Source organism: Anabrus simplex, chromosome 2 (assembly GCF_040414725.1).
Source record: "Anabrus simplex isolate iqAnaSimp1 chromosome 2, ASM4041472v1, whole genome shotgun sequence".
NCBI classification, from domain to species: domain Eukaryota; kingdom Metazoa; phylum Arthropoda; class Insecta; order Orthoptera; family Tettigoniidae; genus Anabrus; species Anabrus simplex.
The window spans coordinates 283,056-308,549 of record NC_090266.1 but is presented as its reverse complement, the minus strand read 5'-3'; the positions used below and the strand labels follow the sequence as shown (position 1 = coordinate 308,549).

Genomic DNA, 25,494 nt, shown 5'->3' with positions numbered 1-25,494 from the left:
GATGGAAGGGCACGAAAGCATGGTTTAAGTTACATGAAATGTTTTACAAAATAATTTCAATTGAAGTACCTGGCTTTTCACTATACGAACTGACGTCATCGGGATCAATTGTTACAATTGTTACACATGCCTTAGGATCCATGAAAGCAAAATGAGTGAGACGAACCCACTCTGTGATAGATAATTCTAACTGGAGCTTAATTTTGTCGTCAGCTCCCGCTTGGAACGCTGTGCCAGCGCACAGCGAGCCGCCCGGTGATGAACGATCGTACCACGACAGCTCCAACGGTAAAGCGTTCTTAAATTCAAGCCCCCATTATTGTGGAAGACTTCCTCGTGATCAGCCAAGATTTTAGTACGAAGACGAGGGGCCAATTTTCTCAGCGAAACGTAATAATTTTGAACTTATTTCATTGACATTCCATAAGCCCAAAAGCCCATATGTGTTGAAGTGAGTTGAGCTCAGTGTCAGCTCAGTAAGTGGGCGAGTGTGACTTGAGTGCGGCAGTCTGTACGCCTGCTGCCGTATGGTGGTGGGTCTGATGGTCTATTTAGCTGCTGTGTGTGCAGCAGCGGAGTGGGGCTCTGAACGGAGTTCCACCGGAGTGCGTGGACCGCGAGACTGACGTGTGCAGGCTGTGAACTGAGTGAGACTCTACTTATAGTTAACGAACACTGTGCGAATTAGTGTGAATAAACAGCGAGAGTAAGTTAGAGCAAGGTCTGTGTAATTGTGTGAGTTTACGTTGTGATCTCGGTATACGTGTGTGTGTTAGTAATAAGATAATAAATTTTAGAAGTTTAACGGTACCAATTTCTGTGCTTATTTACCACCCCGCCTAATCGTTACAGTATTTCCCGTCAACCCCCTTGGTATTCTAGGAATATTTATTTCAGTTAAGAGCTGTTGTTGAGTAAATGTGTTGTATTTAGGAACCCGGCAGAAGTAGTATCATTCCGAAGATTCATGTATGAAAATTATTCAGAATATTGTGTATTCGGTGTTACTCACTTAACCGTTAGAACGTGAAATATTTCCAGCAGGTCGAACATAATTTATAATATAAGTGAACTATTGAGACGTGAAAACTTACATAATGTAGATTTCTTCCTGTCAGATATGTGTCTTAAAATTTCTCAAATGACATAAAATACAAAATGAGGAATGGAAAAATGTACAAGTTCCAAATGCAGATTTGCTAGCTTTAAAATTGCCACTCTATTGGTAAACAAAATTGATTGACACTGTAATACCCTGAACAATTGCCTAAGGACTGAAAGTCAACACTTATATTTTAATGATGGGGTAGGGTGCTGATTGTTGTACTAGTGGAGCGCGGTGGGAGTACAAATACCATGGATTATCCAACAAACTGAGTATTTGAATAACATCACAAGTGCTCAAAAGTTTATAATTTAGGCCTATATTACCGTTGGTTTTGATCATTTTCAGGACAGCAATTTACATTCACTATGTAATGCATTGTTCTTGTTCACTTATATTAAATCTGCACTTTTATTCCGTTCTTATTAAAATTTTAGTACAAAATCTGAACCTACTTCCAAAGGGAATCTTAAGTTTCACATGTTATTTGAGTCTATTAAAGGATTTCACGTATGCATATGACGTTTAACATAATTATATCGGCAAAATTCTTGAGTGTCATTAGGTACAAATTAACTTTTACACAAGAATGATATTTTAAAACATGAGCTAAAAAAGATCGTCTATAATGTTTGTATTCTTGTTAACTTTTCAGAGCTGATTCAGTTGCTTGGAATCCTCACAAGATGCTAGGTGCACCACTGCAATGTTCTGTTCTCCTAATCAAAGAAAAGGTAAAATTGATCCTCATGCAATAACTTACGAGACACTGTATACCTGTACATTTTGTGAAGTAAAGTCCTCGATCTGTGGCGGCTAATCCCGAGAACCACTAGATGGATTTTGTTACGGTTATCACCATTCTATAAAGCATTCTTCAAGAAATGCTTCTTTATGGAAACTTTCATCTATGACCAAAAGAAGCCGAGCAGTAACGACTTCAGTGATGCAACAAAAGAAAAATCACCTTCCGTGCTACTTTTTTGATAACGCTTGCTAAACCATTAGATATACATCGCTAATATGCGGGTAAAATTGTTCGGCATAAGAAGTTCTGCAAAGAAGTCCGCCATATTATACTTCTATCATTAACGCAGCCCACTATGTTACAGTTAGCAATAAAAATCTACGTAAAATTTTGAAACAGCATTTCAAATTAATCCTTACAAAGGCAAATTCTTCATTCACCTCATGTAACTAACGTATATTCAAGGGTCATTTATGGTATGAAATTTTCATCTCTACTTTATGCGGTATCTTCGTTTTCGTTTTTCCAATGGATCTCCTTTCTAAAATATGGAAATGTAACAATTTCGGTGAAGCAAGTCAAGGAAAAATCTGTCGCCCGTGCACCGTTTCAGCTGACGCTGGCTAAACCGTTAAATCTACATCTAAACCATGTCTCCAAGAGTTATTCAGCTCAAAAACTTCTACAATAATGTCCTCGACAACATATAGCTATCATTCATACATAGCCCATTATAACTGTTTCTATTTTACAGTTTGCAATAAAAAAACGTCAAATTTAAAAGCAGATTGTTTAAACACTTCAAGAAACTAATAATTTTGATTAAGATGTAATTTACGTACTTTCATCTATACTTTCGGAGCTAACAACGGCTTCCGCCTACAGAGAAGAGTAGATGTGAGGCGAGGTTCGCTATTAATTCGATTCACCTTGCCTTTCCTGTATTCCGTCTGTGAACATTTTGTCCCAGAGTTTGTTTGGAATTTACGTGATAGTTCGATGCATCTTGTCTTTTCTGTATTCAATCCGTGAACATTATCTTGCACAGGCTACACAGTTGAGTTGAGGTTGTTGGAGGGGTGTTGGTTCTGGAGTTTTGGTTTAACTTGCACCTCGGCTTTTTAAAAGACGGTTTGTGAATAATTCGTTATTCAGGCTATGATACAGTAATTAATGGTTTTCCAGTGTATTTCCGTTATCTATAACCAGGTTAATGGCCTCCAGAGAAGCTTGGTGCAAGTGTTTCGAAATGGGGCAGAAGTATGGGGGCTGGAGAAAATGACGGTAAATGAGTAAATATAGTAAGGCGGTGATGGGGCTCCCTCAATGCAAAGCGAATGCTGGGGTGGAATTAATGTGCTGGGACGAAATAGAGGGTGAGTGTGTGAAACGAGTAGTCAAATAGTGGATGAATTTGAAAAGAGGGGCAGGAGGGAGGCTGCTTCAGACTGCGTACGAACAACAACAACAACAACAACGACCGAAATAAGATCTGCTATGGCCAGCCGTGACCGTTGGTACAGACAATTCAGACGAACACGTGACAACGATGACTTTGAGCAATACAGGAAAACGAGAAACAAAGTTAAACAGCTAATTAGAAACAGTAAATGCCACTACTTTCAAAAATTAGCGGGAAATAACAATTTAAACCAATTTAAACCAAGCACATTCCCACCATATCTCTAGATACGTTAAATGATTACTTTTCTCAGCCTAAAGTCGGACCAGTTCCATTACCAGCTAACCCCACAAAGTCAGCATGCCGTTCCTAATGCGACCAGATATCTTTCCATACCGTTAGTGCAAACGATGTTAAACGTGTGCTGTACTATATCACCTCCGATACGACAGGTAATGATGGTATCTCAATAAAATTAATTAAATCATCATCGGGGCTGTACCGCCAATACTGACTCACATATTCAACTACTGCCTGACCAATGGAGTATTCCCTAACGTTTGGAAAGACGCACTAATAAGGCGAATCCCGAAAAACACTACCTTGGATTTTCCATCAGATTACCGCCATGTGTCCATCCTACCGCCCCTCGCAAAAGCACTCGAACGTCTGATTCATGCACAAATCACTGTATACCTGACCCAGTAATCCCTCCTTGACCCTTTTCAATCCGGCTTTTAAAAGGACATAGTACCGCAACAGCATTACTGCGGATTACGGACGATATCAGACTTGGAACAGACCAACGATATGTGACTGTAGCAACACTACTAGACCTAAGCAGCGCCTTTGACACAGTTAGCCCTGGGTTACTACTGCTAAAATTCCGTAGTCTCAACTTTAATGAGACATCTCTTAAATTTGTTAACTCCTACCTTACTAACCGTCGGTACCGAGTATCAGTGAGAACAATGTATTCAGGATGGCATAACAAGTCTATAGGTGTCATTCAGGGGTCGGTTTTGAGCCCACTTTTATTTGTTGTTAGTGTGAACGACATAGGGTTTTTATTGAATTATATCAAGTACCATATCTATGCAGATGCTTCACATTTATTACCACTCGTATCCACAAGACATAGATATAGCCACCGACGGAGTAAATTTTGACTTAAGATGACTGAATGACTATGCCAAAAATAACAGAAATCCTAACAAAACTCATACATACATACATACATACATACATACATACATACATTATCATTATAGACTGTTATGCCTTTCAGCGTTCAGTCTGCAAGCCTCTGTGAATTTAATATACGTCGCCACAATCCTCGATTTGCAACTAGTGTTGTGGCCTCATTTAGTTCTATACATCTTATCTTTAAATCGTTAGAAACCGAGTCTAACCATCGTCGTCTTGGTCTACCTCTACTTCTCTTACCCTCCGTAGCAGAGTCCATTATTCTTGTAGGTAACCTATCCTCCTCCATTCGCCTCACATGACCCCACTACCGAAGCCGGTTTATGCGTACAGCTTCATCCATCGAGTTCATTCCTAAATTAGCCTTGATCTCCTCATTCCGAGTACCCACCTGCCATTGTACCCACCTGTTTGTACAGGAATCATTCTTGCTACTTTCATGTCTGTTACTTCTAACTTATGAATAAGATATCCTGAGTCCACCCAGCTTTCGCTCCCGTAAAACGAATTCGGACTGAAAATAGACCGACGTAATACTCAGATTATTAAATTTGGTACCAAAAGAAACCTTAACTTGTTAAAAAGTAGACATGTACCCCCAATTATTTTAGATAATAATGTCGTGCCCTATTGTACGTCAGGAAGAAACTTAGGTGTTATCATTACTGAGACACTTAATTGGAATGAACAAGTGACATTTACACGCCGTAAAGTGTAGAAATCCCTTTTTTCCTCTCAAACGGTTCTCTACCATATTTCCAAAACATCTTAAAATACAACTGGTAAAATCCCTAATCTTACCAATTCTAGACTACTGCGATACTGTACTTGCGGACATATCTCAAGACGGTAACAAGATACTTGAATGGAGCTTAAACTCCTGTATACGTTTTATATTTAAGCTGCGATATGATTCTCACATTTCACCTTATTATAGGAAGTTGTCTTGGCTTCGTGTTCATGAGCGTCGCAGTATCCACACGTTGTCCCTTCTGCATGGAGTTCTAAATTCAGGTGTACCGAATTATCTCTCATCAAACTTAAATTATCTCTTCTCCTATCATAACCACGATACACGAACTGGCTACTGTTTAACAATATCTCTCAGTCACTCCAGGACTTACAACCGCTCCTTTGTAGTCACTGCCACTAGGGAGTGGAATACCCTCCCTGCTACCATTAGGGGGTTACGTTCTCGTAGAAGATTTAAGATGGATCGCCGAAATAGCTTGCTGAATACCTCTAGCTGACTTTTTCGATTTGCGTAGCGTGAATGTGTGCGTTAATGAGATTATTTTCTTAAAAATTAGAAGTGTATTTGTTAGTTATAGGTTTTTACTGTATTTCCTTCTCTTATTATTACTAGTGTTAGTTTTATAATTATTGTAGTGTTCATTTATATTGTCATGTTTTACATTCTATAATTATTTATTTTATTATTTTATCCATATTTGCTATTAGTACTAAGTTATTAAAAAGATTAGTTGTATTTAAAAGTATATGTATGTTAATTATTTTAAATGTTGTGCTTAAGTATATGAGCCCTAACTTCGCCACAAATAAAGACGAATTACTTACTTACAGACAAATATTCGGGGTGCTGGCTACAAAAACTTAAAGTATACTTGGAGATAGTGGGAATGGGGTACATGTGGGACGACGTTTGGAAGAAGAAGTTAGGTGACGGAGGGTGCTTTAAGGAGGATTAGAAATATTCACAGACAAAAACTGAGGGAAGAGTGCAGGAATAGTGGATCGCTTAGTGTTTATAATAAAGTAATGGAAGTGCCTGTGTTAAATATTAGGAACGTAGATAGGTTGAACAGAGGAGAATTACTACGGTGGCTGATGGGTTTATTCAAGAATAAGTGATGGACAAAGGGTAAAGAAAAAATAACTATGCGTATTATGTGGGGCAACAGGCCATGATCTACACTTACTCAGTAACTGTAATGATACTGAAAAGGTAAGACATAAACTTTAAGTAACAAAACCTGGAAGTATTGGAAAAAGGGGATGAGAAAAAAAGGATTATAAAATAATGGGAGAACGGGGGGGGGGATTAGACAGGTATTTATGAGTGGTAAGGAGAGATTGTGTAATAAAATTAAAACAAGAAGGTTCATAATCTTATTTCGGTTTAAAATAAGTTAAATGGCGACGGTGAGGTTTCTATTGTGCAGGCATGAACGTATAGACTAGAAAGTGGATGTGAAAGAAAGTTTAAGGAGCTAAGGGTGTGAAATGAGAATGAATTATGTAGTGTGTAAGAAAGGTTACTCAATGGTAAAACTCAAGCCTTTATAGATAGTATGAGTGTGAATATTTTCGAAAGGTGTAAGGAGGCAAAGGGAATGCAATAAGTAGAACATTTTGAATTTAATAAAATATTTAATGTATAAATATTTACAAAATTAAACAAACTACTACCCGTTATACAACAGTCTTGGTTATGCTGTCGACAAGTTTGCTGTACTCCTTAACAGCTTACTGCGAATTGGTAGCATGCTTCCAAAAATGTAATGCCCCCTGCAACATTCAAATTAAACAAAACATTTATGGTTTCTGAAATTATATTTACAGTAAATATATTATACTATGAATGTTATGCTTTACAAAGAAGTTAATGCAATTCCTACCTTGTTGTTATTCACGTGTTGTTATTCATGTGTTGTTATTTATGACGGGAAAAATTTCATCCATACTGTGTGCAGTTTTCAGTCTTAGGATTAGGTCCATCCCAAATATCCGAACAATGTCCAACACGTTGGCTGAACGGTCAGCGTACTGGCCTTCGGTTCTGAGGGTCCCGGGTTCAATTCCTGGCCGGGTCGGGGATTTTAACCTTAACTGCTTAATTCCAATGGCACGGGGGCTGGGTGTATGTGTTGTCTTCATCATCATTTCATCCTCATCACGACGCGCAGGTCGCCTACGGGAGTCAAAAAGAAAGACCTGCACCTGGCGAGCCGAACCCGTCCTGGGATATCCCGGCACTAAAAGCCATACATTTCATTTCATCCAAACAATTTTTACCTCGGTGCTTGTAATCACGTTGAAAGAGTCTGCATAAAGCAACATCGACTGACATCTTACTGTGGAGAGGAAGGATGTCCCAAAAAGCATTTACGAAAGGAGCAGCATACACAGATAATAATCCTGGTGGTAAACATTGAATCAGATGTTTTGGCTTCTGATATAAAGATCTATGTTTATAAAACATCTTAATAGCCTCACTTACATGTGTGAGATAAATAAGGTGTTGTGAATTAGCATGTAAACAGCATGCACTTTCACAGCTTTTTCTTTATGAAGACGATTGTCTGTAACCGTGTGGACATATTCTTCTTTCTGTTCCATAGTGTGCGATGTAGACGCACAAAATAATGATCATGATAAAGGGCTATCATTATTAATTGTATAGTAGTGTAACAATATTCGCCTCCCTGCGAACCATGTGGGGATGCTTGCGGGCCCCAATAAAGCAGATGCAACGATATCAGATGGGTATCTGTTGAGAGAACAGACTAACGAATTGTTCATCGAAAGGGAGTAACAGCCTTTCAGAAGTTGCAAGGGCGGCAGTCTAGATGATTGACTGATATGGCCTTGTAATAATCCTCAACACTGCTTAGCTGTGTTGATACTGCTAACTCCCGAGGACATGCAGCTCGCTCTGTATGAATGATGTACAGATGATAGCTTCCTCCCTGGTAAAATATTGCGGAGTTAAACTAGTCTCCATTCGGATCTCTGGGTGGAGACTACACGAGAGGGGGCGATCATCAGGAAGCTGGATACTGACATTCTGTGAGTCGGAGCGTGGAATGTTCGAAGTTTGAATCGTTGTGGTAGGTTAGATAATCTGAAAAGGGAGATGGATAGACTAAAGCAAGATGTAGTTGGTATAAGTGAAGTACGTTGGCAGGAAGAACGGAATTTTTGGTCAGGCAACTACGGAATTATCAACACAGAATTAAACAGGGGAAAAGCAGAAGTTCGTTTAATAATGAATAAGGAAATAGGGCAGCGGGTAAGCTACTACGACCAGCATAGTGATAGAATTATTGTCGTCAAGATAGATACGAAACCAATGCCCACCACGATAGTGCAGGTCTCTATGCCTACTAGTTCAGCGGATGATGAGGAATTCGAAATAATATATGAAGAGTTAGAAGATTTTATACAATATGTAAGAGGTGACGAGAATCTAGTTGTTTTGGAAGACTGTAATGCGGTGGTAGGCCGAGGAAGAGAAGGTAATATAGTAGGAGAATTCGGATGGGGACAAAGTAACGAAAGAGGAAGTCGGCAGGTTGAAATTTGCACTGATCATAATCTAGTCCCTGCCAATACTTGGTTCTAATACCACAAATGACGGCTGTATACGTGGACGAAACCTAGAGACACTGGAAGGTATTAGGCAGAGATTCAGAAACCGGGTGTTGGATTGCGAAACTTTCCCAGGAGCAGACGTAGATTCTGACCACAACTTGTTTGTAACAAAATGCCATCTGAAGTTGAAGAAATTGAAGAATGGAAGGAATGCAAGGAGATGGAATCTAGACAGTTTGAAAGAAAAGAGTGTGAGGGATTGTTTCAAGGAACATGTAGCACAAGGACTAAATGAAAAGGCTGAAGGAAACAATAGAGGAAGAGTGGACAGTCATGAAAAATTAAGTGAGTAGGGATGCTAAAGAAATGTTATGAAGCAATACCAATCAACTAAGATTCAATGGATGACTCAGGATATACTAGATCTGACTGTTGAAGGACGAAAGTAGAAGACTGCTAGAAATGAAGAGGGCAGAAAAGGTTACAGACGATTCAAGAATGAAGTGGATAGAAATTGAAAGGTAGCTAAGGAAGAATGGCTGAAGGAGATGTTCAGGGATATCCGAGGTTGTATGGACCTAGGAAAGGTAGATGCTGCATACAGAAAAATCAAGGTAACATTTAGAGAAACGAAATCTGGCTGTATTGCACCCGCTCACCTCCTGAGTCCCAGACTAGCATTTATCTCAGGGGTGATCAGTTCGAAAACGATAAAAAAATTTATATAAAGAAAATCAAAAAGTATATATGTCGGCGCATCAAATGAACACAGGGATGAACGGGGCATGCAAATTTAAGGTTACGGGGGACGACTCATTCATGGATACAAATTTTTGACTCCACAATAGGACTGGGAAGTGACAACTTAAATTCCATGGGCATATTGGACTAACTACAATGAAAAGATATGGAAACTGTTTCCTATTGAAATTGCAATGAGGAGCAATTTATTTACTTCTTTTGCATACTACACATGATGACAATTTTACATTGGGACACTTTAATCCTGAAAAATAAATGACATAATACTTGGATTTTACCTCACTACTCTGGTAGTGTAAAACATTTGGTGAATTCGCCCCAATTGGTTACTGGGGATCGAATTCACATCCGTATGATTGGACGTTTCACCGCTGGAGATCTTCTTTCGGAGACGAAGGCACGACAGTAACTTTTTACTGTCGTCTCCTCGTTCCGTTTGGACATGAGACACTTCCGGTATGTACATTCTGGTGAGCCGGACACGCACCGTAGAAAATGTTATCGCCTCGAAAAAACGGGAATTTATAATACGGACAAACTCTAGCCTATTATTTCCAGATTCACAAACACGCCAGGTAGAGTTCATTAACTCAAAGCCTATTTCAATATTTACACTTGTCAATACGACAAGACGTACGGAAAGGTTCATTACTATGCTCTGACCATGAAAACATATGCCGTCCGTGGGTTATTTACGTATCTACTGCTAACAATCTCCCCGTGAAAACCCAACATCTGGCTCGGAGCAGTTCGACACAGGATGACTGTCCCTATCATCTCCTCATATGATTATTAAATAATATCATTACCATTCTTTATCTGATCATTATTATATTCTTTGACTACCATCAATTAATTTATTATTATCATTAATTTCAATTATAATCCTATTTTTGATTATTATCATTTGTCATCCGGGATGATTATATGCCAACCCTTGCCGACGTTTCAAACGAAGGGTCGTTCTTCCTCCTAATTTATCCGCACAATATAATGATCAGCTTCCTCATAAATATTATTATTATTATTATTATTATTATTATTATTATTATTATTATTATTATTATATTCGTAACAATGAATCATCGCCCATTAAATATCTTAATTTCCTTTCATCGTAAGTATTATTCTCAAATGACTATTGCAAGTTCTTTATCTTCTGCTCCTTCAACTTTTCATTATTATTATTATTATTATTATTATTATTATTATTATTATTAATATTATTATTAATGGAAATCGTGATTATCGTAACCCGTAATCATCCTTGCTATAATACTTCAACTTCTCGCTCTTATTATTTTCATAAAAGAAGAAATTTAAAATAAAAAAAGTAGCTTCATTGGTTATTCTTTTTCTCCTTCTTCAATTATTTTATTTATTATTATTATTAGTTAAAAATCTCAAATTTTCCATTTCTACTCCCAACATCATTATTATGTCCAAAATATAAAAAAAAATTCTTCAAAAAAAGTAGCTTAGTTTTTATTTATTATTATTATTATTTTTTAAAAAAATAATTTCGCCTGTTACAAGGTAGTTCACTCTTAATATGTTTAACGCATAACCCCTTTTTACGATTCCGATTTATCTTGACACTAAGCACTTGATTTAAGACAAGATTCACTTGGAGTATGATTATTGTTATTAAAAATGGAAAGATGATATTTTAATTTCCACTCTTTAGAATTTAGTCACATATGTTAAATCCCGTTATGAACCACTAAGATCTGCTTTATATCGGTCGGGACAACACGGTATTCGGGACCGTACCTTCACGTTCGTACTGCCGTTAATTTTATATGGGGACACCTGTCCTCCCAAGACACATCTCACAACCTATGGCACATCGCGGCTGGGCAAATACCTCCAATGCCGGCGATTGCTAAACTATTCCTTCAAATTTGAAGTCCATTTCCTTTCATCGGAACTCTTCAAACATTTAATTCATAAAATAATCCTCGGTGCGTGGATTCTACCACTAATAACACCGGCATATGCATTTATATCATCTTAGGCCTTGAGATTCATCTATTTCATCATTACAAACAATACGGCTAAATTTATTTCACGCCGGATATTCGTCCCTCATGACTTCCAACTCTAAATATGGGCTCAAATCATTCTGGGCTTTTAACATATCGTGACCATTCTAATTCACGTGCCTATATCGCTTTTAAACAAAATTTTAATGGTTAAATTAAAGTCCAAAAACGTAAAATCAAAAATTTACGTAAAATCAAACTGATTACGCGAATGAAAGTCTTTAACGCTACATGTCATCTCCACATTGATTATTATATTTGCACTGGCTAACTCGCGAAGCACCGTCATTATTATTATTATACTTTAACTTGCACACGCCCAAATATTATTATTATACTGTAACTCGCAAACGCACAAATATTATTATTATTATTATTATTATTATTATTATTATTATTATTATTATTATTATTATTATTTTACTTTCCTTTTTCAACTCACAAACATGATTATTATTAGTATTTTAATGACCTTCCGTACGCAACACAAATTTTACATACTCTGGCTCTTTCATAATCTGGCTGTCTAATAGAAAATATTCCTAACTAACATACAAATGATCATCGCAGTGATTGAAAATCAAATAAATGGGTTAGCACAAACAAAAAGGAATTTAACACTTGAAATGAACTTAAGTCAAAGTATTACAAACAGCATGCATTAATTGAAAGAAATATATCCCATATTTACATTATATACAACAAACAAATACTCAAATTAATTAATCTAACCCATTATTACGTTAATATAAATTAGTTCGTCCGTCTAACAAAAAAGGAAAATTATGGACTCGGGAGGCGGACCATGTTAAGTAACCATAATTAATTTACACTGAACCCCGTTTAGTCGCGATAACATCCCCCAGATATCAAAATTGCGTACTCATTCCTATGTAGAATTCCATTGTCTCGTAGCAGATGAGATATAGGCCTTACGGCCCCATGGTGATCTACTCGTCCATCATGTCGCACAATACAAATTTAACACCATAAAATATTTCTGGGTGACTACCCATGATTAATACCTTATTACACTATTTTACACAAGAATACTAATAACAAAAAAAACAACACTTATTGGTGCTCCTAGACCCCTGACACTCGCACAATATACTCTTCATATACGCCCGAAACACACGTCGTGACACATTACGACGAAATGTCGTTCATTTGAACCGGCGCGTATCGCGTCTTCAACCGGCACTTCCTGGTTTATTTCTAAGCTGTCTTGATAATCGCCTAGCTCCTATGATTCCCTGCTCGGATAGTTATTCACCGTCTATCTTGAGGTGTTTACTTCAGGCTCCGCACACTGCCTTCCAAAGGTACTATCGGCGTTCCGTTAGTTATTTATTATTTAATCACATGACATTGATTAATTTCAACATACAGTTGTACTGATTAGTTACACTCGGTACTATGGATAATTTCACTGTTCGTATTCATTCTCCTAATAATTCACGCACTTTCAGCTTTAACTGACTTCGAATGCGTCCCGAGGTACTGACTTACAGAGTCAACGTGTCAGAGTCTCAACTACTTCATACGACTGACACGACTGGTGACCGATAACGACTGGTGACTGATAAGAACTGAGTGATGTGAGGTCCGCTACTGACTTTTATGGACGATATGATTTCCCGCCGGGGTCATCCGCGGTCAGCTCCTGGAGAGGGGGGTTGGTTATCCTAAATCGGCATATGCAGGTGGATTTGGATCTCTTGCTTTATCCTACTTAATACACTGGCGATACACATTCATGTGTCGTATTCTGAACTCATATCGTTCGGTGATCATGGAAATATCACTTAATTTCTGTCCTCCATCTTTCGCGCGCTAACTCGGCGTCCCTGATGGCGTGCTCATCTCGACCAATGGCGAGATAGCGTGGGTCATTTCCACGAATTCATTACTTTAATTTATTACGATTACAATTAATCAACATGGGAACGATATCACAAAAATCCCCTCTATTCAATTATGTGGTTGGAATAATTTAATTATTGTTATCGGAGAAGCTAACTGGAGTTCACTCTGAGTTTTTCTCATGTTGGTTTATCTGCGGGCCTGTGATAAATTTTCTCATTGGTCAACACCGCTTCGGTTAGTTTGAAATCTCTTCCTTGTAACGTTGACAACAACAAATGCCTCGGGCGTGCAAAAACTGGCACGTCACATTCTCGGTATTGGTGATACATCTGCTCGCCCTTGGTCCGAAATATATACTCTTTCACTTCCTCGAAGTCATTACTTCGTTGTTGTGAGCTCTAGCTTTAATCCTCTTATCTTCTGGCCAAGAAACATTTTCCCCTTAATGACAAGCTTACACTGTGGCGACGGACAGTCGCGATATGTCTAGCTATGTTGAAATTATCCCGTCCACACAAAACTGACACTGTATTCATTTAATATTCCTATTTATCTGTATTTCTCGTATCAAAATCAAATCATGAAAGATAGAGCCTATCTCATCAGGGTACATTTTCCTGTTGCTCGGTAAAAAAATCTTGTGATAATCATGAGATTTTTTTTATATATCCGCATCATACTTTCGTCATGATTTGATTACTGCTTTCGTTCCTTTTCGATGGTGACGAATTTCGTCCCGCAGATTCTGGTTATTGAGTCTCAATTCTTCATTCTCTCGTTGAATCAGGTGGATCCTGTTAACGAAATCTTGGACATCACTGTCGATCTCTCGGCATTCTGGGCATGGTCTTGCTTCTATTTGCCTATGGATCAGTTGGACTTCTTCTTCTCTTCCATCTTCTTCTTCATCATCCTCTCCTTCGTCCTCGTCTTCTTCTTGGTCGTCCTCTGCTTTATTGAAACTCTGTCGTTTTCCTCCTAGCACCGAGTTGTCGTTCGTCCTCGAATCTAGGGGCGTTTGGATTTAGCTGGCTACTATATTGAGAATATGACAACGGCGCGTTCCTTTCCCCGTTGCGACCACCATTAGCCTCCTTCTTCCATTTGTCTTCTAAATATTGCTTGGTCTCCTGATGTAGCTCCTCCATAGTTTGTATCGTCGCCTCTATGTATGGTTTCCCATCGTCTCGGTCCCAAACACTACATGGCTGGTCATCCTTTCGGTCATGATTTTGGATTGCCTCCTTCCATTTCCTCTTCTTCAGCTCATCGAGGTACTGCTGGGTTTCTGGGTGTCGATCATCCCCATTTCTACGGTATTCCTCCGTGTAATGCCTTCGGTTATTCTGATTTCTTCGGTGGTACGGCTGAGTTTCGCTCCTTCCATTCCGATATCCACGATATCCCGTTCCGTCATGGAATTTAACATGCTTCGTTTGCCAGTTGCCTTCCGCAAATCCTCCTCCGTGATTCCATTGTCGGGGTCTCCATCCTGGATCATACATCCTCTTGGGTTCTGGATCGGTACTCGTTCCTTGACTTCTAGTACTGATGGTTCTAGTTTCCGTCTGCCTCTCGACGTTATTTATCTGTTGCTCTCTAGGCCTGGGTTGCCTCTGATTAGAGTGATACGTGGTCTGATCTAATTGACGTAACAGAGCTTCCGCTTGTACTGCAGTCTGAATATTCGACGCAATCATCATCCGCTGGACCTCAAATGGTAACTGCTTCCCGATAGCGCTAATGAGTTCTGTCTCACTGACCGGATTGTCTAATTCCCGCATCTTATGAAATTGGGATACGAAATACTCTGAATATTTAGTTGGGGACGATGTTGAATAACGTCTAGAATACAACTCCAACCTAAGATCTTGCTGTTCTTGGATACTCGAGAATTTTTGCAAAAACGCCTGTCGGAATCCCATGAAATCCTCGAATGTGTATAAGAAGGCCCTGAACCACATTGCAGGTGCTTCGTCCAAAAACTTCTCTACAGTTCGTAATTGCCGCTCCGCCGGAATTTTATTTTCACTAATATAGTTAGTGATCTCGCGGATGAAGCCTTTAGGGGTTATATGTCCTCGAGCGTTGTATCTAGGTGGTTTGTCATCTGACATTTTGATGACGTGGACCACAGATGTCGGAAGGGCATTTGATGATGATGACGATCCGTCTCCTACTTCAAACTTAAGTCCGGTCGTATCGGCTTGTGACATGCCTTCCTTTTTATGAAAACCCTGATTGTCTGGGGTCTCGAACTCTCGGTACTGGAGATGGAAGTCCTGAACTGACCCTGGTTGTTCTAACCTGGCCTTGACCTGTTCCAGATCCTTTCTAATTTCTTCCAGCCTTTCGGTATTACTGTCTGACATTTGCTTGACCACTGAATTCTGCCCCGTGTGTGCATTAAATTGTTCCACTCTTCTGACCTCTGTGTCAGCGATCGTCTGGCTTTGTTCCGCCAACCCATCAGTCTTTCTGAACAATGCTATATTTGCCTCCTCACACTGTGTGAGTCTACGGCTACGATCTTCCGAATTCGTCTTTATATCCTGAATTTCATTTCTGAGACCGGCTACTAGTACTAGGGTACGAACAGTTTCACCTCGTAACTCATCGATTCCCTTTTCGTGCCTGTCCAAAGTATTTGCAGTATGTGCACCTTTACTTTCCACGTGGCTTCGGATGATATCGTTTTCCTTGCGACATTCAACCCTCACCTCTTCGATGTGCGCCTTTAAATCTTCGCGGTCGACCAACCTCTGAGCTGAAATCTCCTGAATACTGGCCTTTAATTTCTCCTTAATTTCGTTACGTTCTAGTAACGCCTCATCCCTGACTCGGTCAACCTTTTCATTGACACTAATAATACAAGAGTCGATATGCCCTTTCAATTCGTCCTTAGCGAAATGACACGCCTCTTGGACTTGGGTCATTCGGTCCCGTAATTCCTGTCCTAGTGATATACTGGCGGCATGAACCTCAGCTATTTGTTCTGTGAGTTTTATTTTATTAAATTCACACGCGGCCTGTACCATACCGAATTTATTTTCTAACGAAACGTTAGCGCCATGTATTTGTTCCGTCAGTTCCTGTCTATTAGTCTCAATTTTACGCTCTAGTGAAACACTCGCGGCCTGAATTATAGATGTCAGTTCCTGTTTAGTAGAAACACTAGCGGCCTGCATTTGTTCCGTCGTTATAGCCAAACCTCGCATCAAGTCTTCCAAAGTGAGAGCTTCCACCTCTCCCTGTCCTTCTAACCGTTCACCTTGGGGACGCTCCCCACCTTCGTCTGACATTATATCAAATGAGAAAAGAGGGTCGATCAGCCTCTCATCCTATCGCACACGATTACGACAATTGTGGGTCTAGGCCCTTATCATACGGTTATATCCTCGTTAATATTTTCTAGAATTTTTAATTTCCAAATTCAAAACCAAAACAATATTTTTCGCTTTCACATAGCGAATTATTATATATCGTAATTCAAATTTGCATGTTAATTGCCATCACGTGCTTATTATGCCTGAATTAGATATCATCAGTCACTCCAGACTATGACAATAACAACAACAACAATCGATAATACAACGATGGAAAACTTGAAGTCACCTGTCTTGAAATAATTTAAATTTAACTTACACAGTTCCATTATCTTTTTATTAATACTTGAATCTGGTTCTCAGTCACATTTTTACCAAATACAGTATTCCTAATAAATTTTGCCTATCTAAAATTCCTGCCCATGGATAGTTATGTTTATGTGCAGTCTCACAATAAATCACAATCAAATTTTAATTTCATAGAATACGGAATTATTAATTTAATGAGCCTTTATAGCAATAACTACTCTTGTATAATTATCAAGTCTAGCCCCGTTCGAAACTAACCTTACTTTAACATGAATTACTACTTGACATATCTAAAACCACTATTTAACTTAACCGTGATGCGGTCAAAATTTAATTAAATATCCCGATTGGGTTTACATTTAAGTTAAACAACTGGGCCTATCTATAATGCAATCGGGCACTGAGCTGGTCGCTAATGATATCGTCGCTAATACAACAAAAAGTTGAGATTTTTTTGCCTAAAAAATATAAAGTCACCCGTTGCACAAACATGATGCAATAGGCCCCACGTTGGGCGCCAGTATGCACCCGCTCACCTCCTGAGTCCCAGACTAGCATTTATCTCAGGGGTGATCAGTTCGAAAACGATAAAAAATTTATATAAAGAAAATCAAAAAATATATATCGGCGCATCAAATGAACACAGGGATGAACGGGGCATGCAAATTTAAGGTTACGGGGGACGACTCATTCATGGATACAAATTTTTGACTCCACAATAGGACTGGGAAGTGACAACTTAAATTCCATGGGCATATTGGACTAACTACAATGAAAAGATATGGAAACTGTTTCCTATTGAAATTGCAATGAGGAGCAATTTATTTACTTCTTTTGCATACTACACATGATGACAATTTTACATTGGGACACTTTAATCCTGAAAAATAAATGACATAATACTTGGATTTTACCTCACTACTCTGGTAGTGTAAAACATTTGGTGAATTCGCCCCAATTGGTTACTGGGGATCGAATTCACATCCGTATGATTGGACGTTTCACCGCTGGAGATCTTCTTTCGGAGACGAAGGCACGACAGTAACTTTTTACTGTCGTCTCCTCGTTCCGTTTGGACATGAGACACTTCCGGTATGTACATTCTGGTGAGCCGGACACCCACCGTAGAAAATGTTATCGCCTCGAAAAAACGGGAATTTATAATACGGACAAACTCTAGCCTATTATTTCCAGATTCACAAACACGCCAGGTAGAGTTCATTAACTCAAAGCCTATTTCAATATTTACACTTGTCAATACGACAAGACGTACGGAAAGGTTCATTACTATGCTCTGACCATGAAAACATATGCCGTCCGTGGGTTATTTACGTATCTACTGCTAACAATCTCCCCGTGAAAACCCAACATCTGGTTCGGAGCAGTTCGACACAGGATGACTGTCCCTATCATCTCCTCCTATGATTATTAAATAATATCATTACCATTCTTTATCTGATCATTATCATATTCTTTGACTACCATCAATTAATTTATTATTATCATTAATTTCAATTATAATCCTATTTTTGATTATTATCATTTGTCATCCGGGATGATTATATGCCAACACTTGCCGACGTTTCAAACGAAGGGTCGTTCTTTCTCCTAATTTATCCGCACAATATAATGATCAGCTTCCTCATAAATATTATTATTATTATTTTTATTATTATTATTATTATTATTATTATATTCGTAAAAATGAATCATCGCCCATTAAATATCTTAATTTCCTTTCATCATAAGTATTATTCTCAAATGACTATTGCAAGTTCTTTATCTTCTGCTCCTTCAACTTTTCATTATTATTATTATTATTATTATTAATGGAAATCGTGATTATCGTAACCCGTAATCACCCTTGCTATAATACTTCAACTTCTCGCTCTTATTATTTTCATAAAAAAATTTAAAATAAAAAAAAGTAGCTTCATTGGTTATTCTTCTTCTCCTTCTTCAAATATTTTATTTATTATTATTATTAGTTTAAAATCTCAAATTTTCCATTTCTACTCCCAACATCATTATTATGTCCAAAATATAAAAAAAAATTCTTCAAGAAAAAGTAGCTTAGTTTTTATTTATTATTATTATTATTATTTTTAAAAAAATTAATTTCGCCTGTTACACGGTAGTTCACTCTTAATATGTTTAACGCATAACCCCTTTTTACGATTCCGATTTATCTTGGCACTAAGCACTTGATTTAAGACAAGATTCACTTGGAGTATGATTATTGTTATTATTAAAAATGGAAAGATGATATTTTATTTTCCACTCTTTAGAATTTAGTCACATATGTTAAATCCCGTTATGAACCACTAAGATCTGCTTTATATCGGTCGGGACAACACGGTATTCGGGACCGTACCTTCACTTTCGTACTGCCGTTAATTTTATATGGGGACACCTGTCCTCCCAAGACACATCTCACAACCTATGGCACATCGCGGCTGGGCAAATACCTCCAATGCCGGCGATTGCTAAACTATTCCTTCAAATTTGAAGTCCATTTCCTTTCATCGGAACTCTTCAAACATTTAATTCATAAAATAACCCTCGGTGCGTGGATTCTACCACTAATAACACCGGCATATGCATTTATATCATCTTAGGCCTTGAGATTCATCTATTTCATCATTACAAACAATACGGCTCAATTTATTTCACGCCGGATATTCGTCCCTCATGACTTCCAACTCTAAATATGGGCTCAAATCATTCTGGGCTTTTAACATATCGTGACCATTCTAATTCACGTGCCTATATCGCTTTTAAACAAAATTTTAATGGTTAAATTAAAGTCCATAAACGTAAAATCAAAAATTTACGTAAAATCAAACTGATTACGTGAATGAAAGTCTTTAACGCTACATGTCATCTCCACATTGATTATTATATTTGCACTGGCTAACTCGCGAAGCACCGTCATTATTATTATTATACTTTAACTTGCACACGCCCAAATATTATTATTATACTGTAACTCGCAAACGCACAAATATTATTATTATTATTATTTTACTTTCCTTTGTCAACTCACAAACATGATTATTATTAGTATTTTAATGACCTTCCGTACGCAACACAAATTTTACATACTCTGGCTCTTTCATAATCTGGCTGTCTAATAGAAAATATTCCTAACTAACATACAAATGATCACCGCAGTGATTGAAAATCAAATAAATCGGTTAGCACAAAAAAGGAATTTAACACTTGAAATGAACTTAAGTCAAAGTATTACAAACAGCATGCATTAATTGAAAGAAATATATCCCATATTTACATTATATACAACAAACAAATACTCAAATTAATTAATCTAACCCATTATTACGTTAATATAAATTAGTTCGTCCGTCTAACAAAAAAGGAAAATCATGGACTCGGGAGGCGGACCATGTTAAGTAACCATAATTAATTTACACTGAACCCCGTTTAGTCGCGATAACATCCCCCAGATATCAAAATTGTGTACTCATTCCTATGTAGAATTCCATTGTCTCGTAGCAGATGAGATATAGGCCTTACGGCCCCATGGTGATCTACTCGTCCATCATGTCGCACAATACAAATTTAACACCATAAAATATTTCTGGGTGACTACCCATGATTAATACCTTATTACACTATTTTACACAAGAATACTAATAACAAAAAAACAACACTTATAGGTGCTCCTAGACCCCTGACACTCGCACAATATACTCTTCATATATGCCCGAAACACACGTCGTGACACATTACGACGAAATGTCGTTCATTTGAACCGGCGCGTATCGCGTCTTCAACCGGCACTTCCTGGTTTATTTCTAAGCTGTCTTGATAATCGCCTAGCTCCTATGATTCCCTGCTCGGATAGTTATTCACCGTCTATCTTGAGGTGTTTACTTCAGGCTCCGCACACTGCCTTCCAAAGGTACTATCGGCGTTCCGTTAGTTATTTATTATTTAATCACATGACATTGATTAATTTCAACATACAGTTGTACTGATTAGTTACACTCGGTACTATGGATAATTTCACTGTTCGTATTCATTCTCCTAATAATTCACGCACTTTCAGCTTTAACTGACTTCGAATGCGTCCCGAGGTACTGACTTACAGAGTCAACGTGTCAGAGTCTCAACTACTTCATACGACTGACACGACTGGTGACCGATAACGACTGGTGACTGGTAAGAACTGAGTGATGTGAGGTCCGCTACTGACTTTTATGGACGATATGATTTCCCGCCGGGGTCATCCGCGGTCAGCTCCTGGAGAGGGGGGTTGGTTATCCTAAATCGGCATATGCAGGTGGATTTGGATCTCTTGCTTTATCCTACTTAATACACTGGCGATACACATTCATGTGTCGTATTCTGAACTCATATCGTTCGGTGATCATGGAAATATCACTTAATTTCTGTCCTCCATCTTTCGCGCGCTAACTCGGCGTCCCTGATGGCGTGCTCATCTCGACCAATGGCGAGATAGCGTGGGTCATTTCCACGAATTCATTACTTTAATTTATTACGATTACAATTAATCAACATGGGAACGATATCAAAAAAATCCCCTCTATTCAATTATGTGGTTGGAATAATTTAATTATTGTTATCGGAGAAGCTAACTGGAGTTCACTCTGAGTTTTTCTCATGTTGGTTTATCTGCGGGCCTGTGATAAATTTTCTCATTGGTCAACACCGCTTCGGTTAGTTTGAAATCTCTTCCTTGTAACGTTGACAACAACAAATGCCTCGGGCGTGCAAAAACTGGCACGTCACATTCTCGGTATTGGTGATACATCTGCTCGCCCTTGGTCCGAAATATATACTCTTTCACTTCCTCGAAGTCATTACTTCGTTGTTGTGAGCTCTAGCTTTAATCCTCTTATCTTCTGGCCAAGAAACATTTTCCCCTTAATGACAAGCTTACACTGTGGCGACGGACAGTCGCGATATGTCTAGCTATGTTGAAATTATCCCGTCCACACAAAACTGACACTGTATTCATTTAATATTCCTATTTATCTGTATTTCTCGTATCAAAATCAAATCATGAAAGATAGAGCCTATCTCATCAGGGTACTGTATGAATATTAAGAGCTCAGATGGAAAGCCAATTCTATGCAAAGAAGGCAAAGCAGAAAGATGGCATTAAGATATCCAACAATTTTATCAAGGTAAAGATGTAGATGATTTGGTTCTGGAGCAAGAAGATGGTGTTGATGCTGATGAAATGGGAGACCCAGTTTTGAGGTCAGTGTTTGCAGAGCTGTGAGAGACCTAAATTGGAACACGGCGCCTGGAATTGATGACTTTCCCTCTGATTTACAGACTGCCTTAGGAGAAACGAGCATGGCAATGTTATTCAACTTAGTGTTTAAAATGTAGACAGGAGAAGTGCCATCCGATTTTTGGCAGAATGTTGTTGCACCTACTCCCAAGAAAGCCGGTGCTGACAAGTGTGAAAGCTACCGCACCTTAGTTTAATATCTCATTCCTGCAATGTTTCAACTCGTATTATTTACAGACGAATGGAAAGACAAGTTGAAGCTGAGATGGAAGAAGAACAATTGGGCTTCAGGTAAAATTTAGGAACACGTGAAGCAATCCTAACTGTACGTCAGACCCTAGAGGATCGAATTAAGGAGGACAAGCCCACGTACATGGCGTTCATAGGACTAGAAAAGGCATTCGATAATGCTGATTGGACCAAGCAATTTAAGATTCTGAAAGTGATTGCGGTCAGATACCGACAACGAAGAATTATATACGGTGTGTATAAAAATCAGCCTGCAGTCATCAGAATCGAGGGCTTTGAAAAAGAATTATCAGTCCATAAAGGAGAGAGGCAAGGCTGCAATTTGACCCCCTCCGTTTCAATGTTTAAATAGAACAGGCAGTAAAGGAAATCAAAGAGGAATTTTGAAAGTAAAGGATATAAAGGCCTTGAGATTTGCCGATTATATTGTTATTTTATCTGCCACTTGCAGAATATCTCGAGAAGCTGCTGAATGGTATGGACGAAGCCTTGGGTACGGAGTACAAGATGAAAATAAGTAAGTCCAATACCAAAAAAATGGATTGCAGTCGAACGAAGGCAGGTGAGGCAGAAAATATTAGATTAGGAAATGAAGTTTTGAATAAAGTAGATGAATATTGTTACTTTTGTAGTAAAATAACTAACGATGGCAGAAATACGGAGGGCATAAAATGCAGACTTGCACAAGCAAGGAAGAGCTTTGTTAAGAAAGGAACTTTGCTAACTTCAAGCATTTATATAGGACTTAGAAAGATATTTCTGAAGACTTTAATCTTTGAGCGTGGCATTATATGGAAGTGAAACATGGACGATAACTAGCTCAGAAAGAAAGAGAATAGGAACTTCGGAAATGTGCTGCTACAGAAAAATGCTGAAGGTGACACGGTTAGATCGAATCACGAATGAAGAGATACTGAATCGAATCGCTGAAAGGAGATCGATCTGGCTAAATTTGACGAGAAGAAGAGAGATAATGATAGGACACATCTTAAGACACCCAGGGCACTAGCGGACGTATTCTTTCTGAGAATACGATAATTGGAATTTACAAAAACGTCATTGAGCATCCCAAATTTATTTTTCTCAAAATTAATGTCGATGTTTTCGTATGGATTCGTAATTCCGTTGAGATATTGTCTAATATTTCTAAATTTACAGCGATCTTTCTCTGAACTGTCTTTTTCATGGTAGAATTTACGGCGGATTTGAAATCCAAAAAATATATACATATACAAAGGCTTTTCAGTAAAACGTGATGTTTTAACAGGCCAGATATGCTTGTACGAGTATATAGGTGGTAGCACAGTATATTCATGCAGCTCCCAACTTCGAAAACGTATAGGTAACGGTGTATCATTTTCTATAATCTTGAGCAATCGATGCTTTTCTCGATCAGATAATGTAACATGTGGAATCCTCCACAATATACGGTGAGGTGTATTTTTTCGAGTCTACTTGTGTTTCTGCTGCTTTAAGAGAATATTTTAATCACTTCGATCAGGGATCAGAATTAGCTCTTGTTATGCGTTGATTATAATACGTCTAAAGTCTTCTGCGAAGCCAATAATATGTTTCAATTATGACATACCTGTAAATGCTCCGTCCTGATTAATCATCCAGTTGTTAGTAGCTATTGGACACCATCCTGCCATCCGTAAAAGATTACCTTCTTCATCACAAAAAGAAGGGTAGAGTTTCAATGCAATTGTAATACCAACATTCTTCGATCTATCTATTTCGACAATATTTACTTCATATCGCATTTCATAAAATAGAAATGCTAGACCATGGTTGTTTAGTTGAGGTATGCTTGGTCCATTTCCATCTGACTTATCTAGTCGTCCTTTAATATAGATGTAGCTTTCGTGTGGTAGAGTGTATACATCTTGCTGATTAATGGTAAAGTGAATTTCATCATTGTTATTTAATACGTAAAAGATTGATAAGAATGAAGATAACTTCGTACTACACCTGCTTATGGTTATCTGTCACCTCGTTGAGTCTTTTCAAACATGTAGTATGTCTTCGGAATGTACACTGTGTTTCATAGATGATATTCATACTGGTTTAAGATGAAGTTTGTAAGCTACGTACGTGTGCTAATCTAAATTAGAAATCTAATTATGTTTATTTACAAGTCTAAGAGTGATGATATTAATGTGTTTTGCAGACACAGGGTGATATAGAACTACTGACGGCTTCTCACGAATAGTGTATCCACGTTCCTCTGTAATAATAAAGTCATGCAGGACGTGCGAATGTTGTTGATTACTATTCAAGTCTGTAATAATATTACAAATAATGTTCGCATGATGATCATCGAAGAGTGTTATAGATTTATCAGACTCGTAACGTACGTTCGGGATGAGCTCCCTTGATAAAAATCCAAGCAATGTTCCAAACGAATCAGGTTGTGATTTGAAGTCAATCTTAAATGATGATTCAATAACATATTTATGTGTGATGTTGCTTAGAGTAATTGAGAAATTGTGATTATGTTTACTAAAACTCTCTTCTCTAAAATGTTCAATGAACGTTCTTTCAATGTAGTAATGAATATCGTCAACTAAATAACTGCCTGATGGTAGCATTAGCACATACTCATCGTAATAGAACTTGTTTACGCCAACACGCACATTATGGGTTTTATTGTAGCTTTCAAACGACACTAGTCCAAGACTATGTGGCTGATAACCGAGTTCAATCGGTGGATTAAAGTAGACGGTTGCTTCAGGTCCTTCTCCGCGTACAGCGAATGTTCCTTCACCCGTATTCATCACGTGCACACTAATGCTCTGTGTCTACTGTCTGTGTTTGATATAAGATCATAATACATAATCGCACGCACATG

At 38.2% G+C, this 25,494-nt stretch overlaps 1 protein-coding gene across 1 annotated transcript in view; it reads left to right on the top strand.

Annotated features, from left to right (window-relative positions):
* LOC136863905 (acidic amino acid decarboxylase GADL1) overlaps window positions 1-25,494 on the top strand; it is a 629,881-nt gene that overhangs the window by 399,483 nt on the left and 204,904 nt on the right. The window contains exon 7 of the mRNA XM_068226511.1: window positions 1,761-1,839. Within this exon, the coding sequence (XP_068082612.1) occupies window positions 1,761-1,839 (79 nt within the window). The remainder of the gene's footprint in view (window positions 1-1,760; window positions 1,840-25,494) is intronic.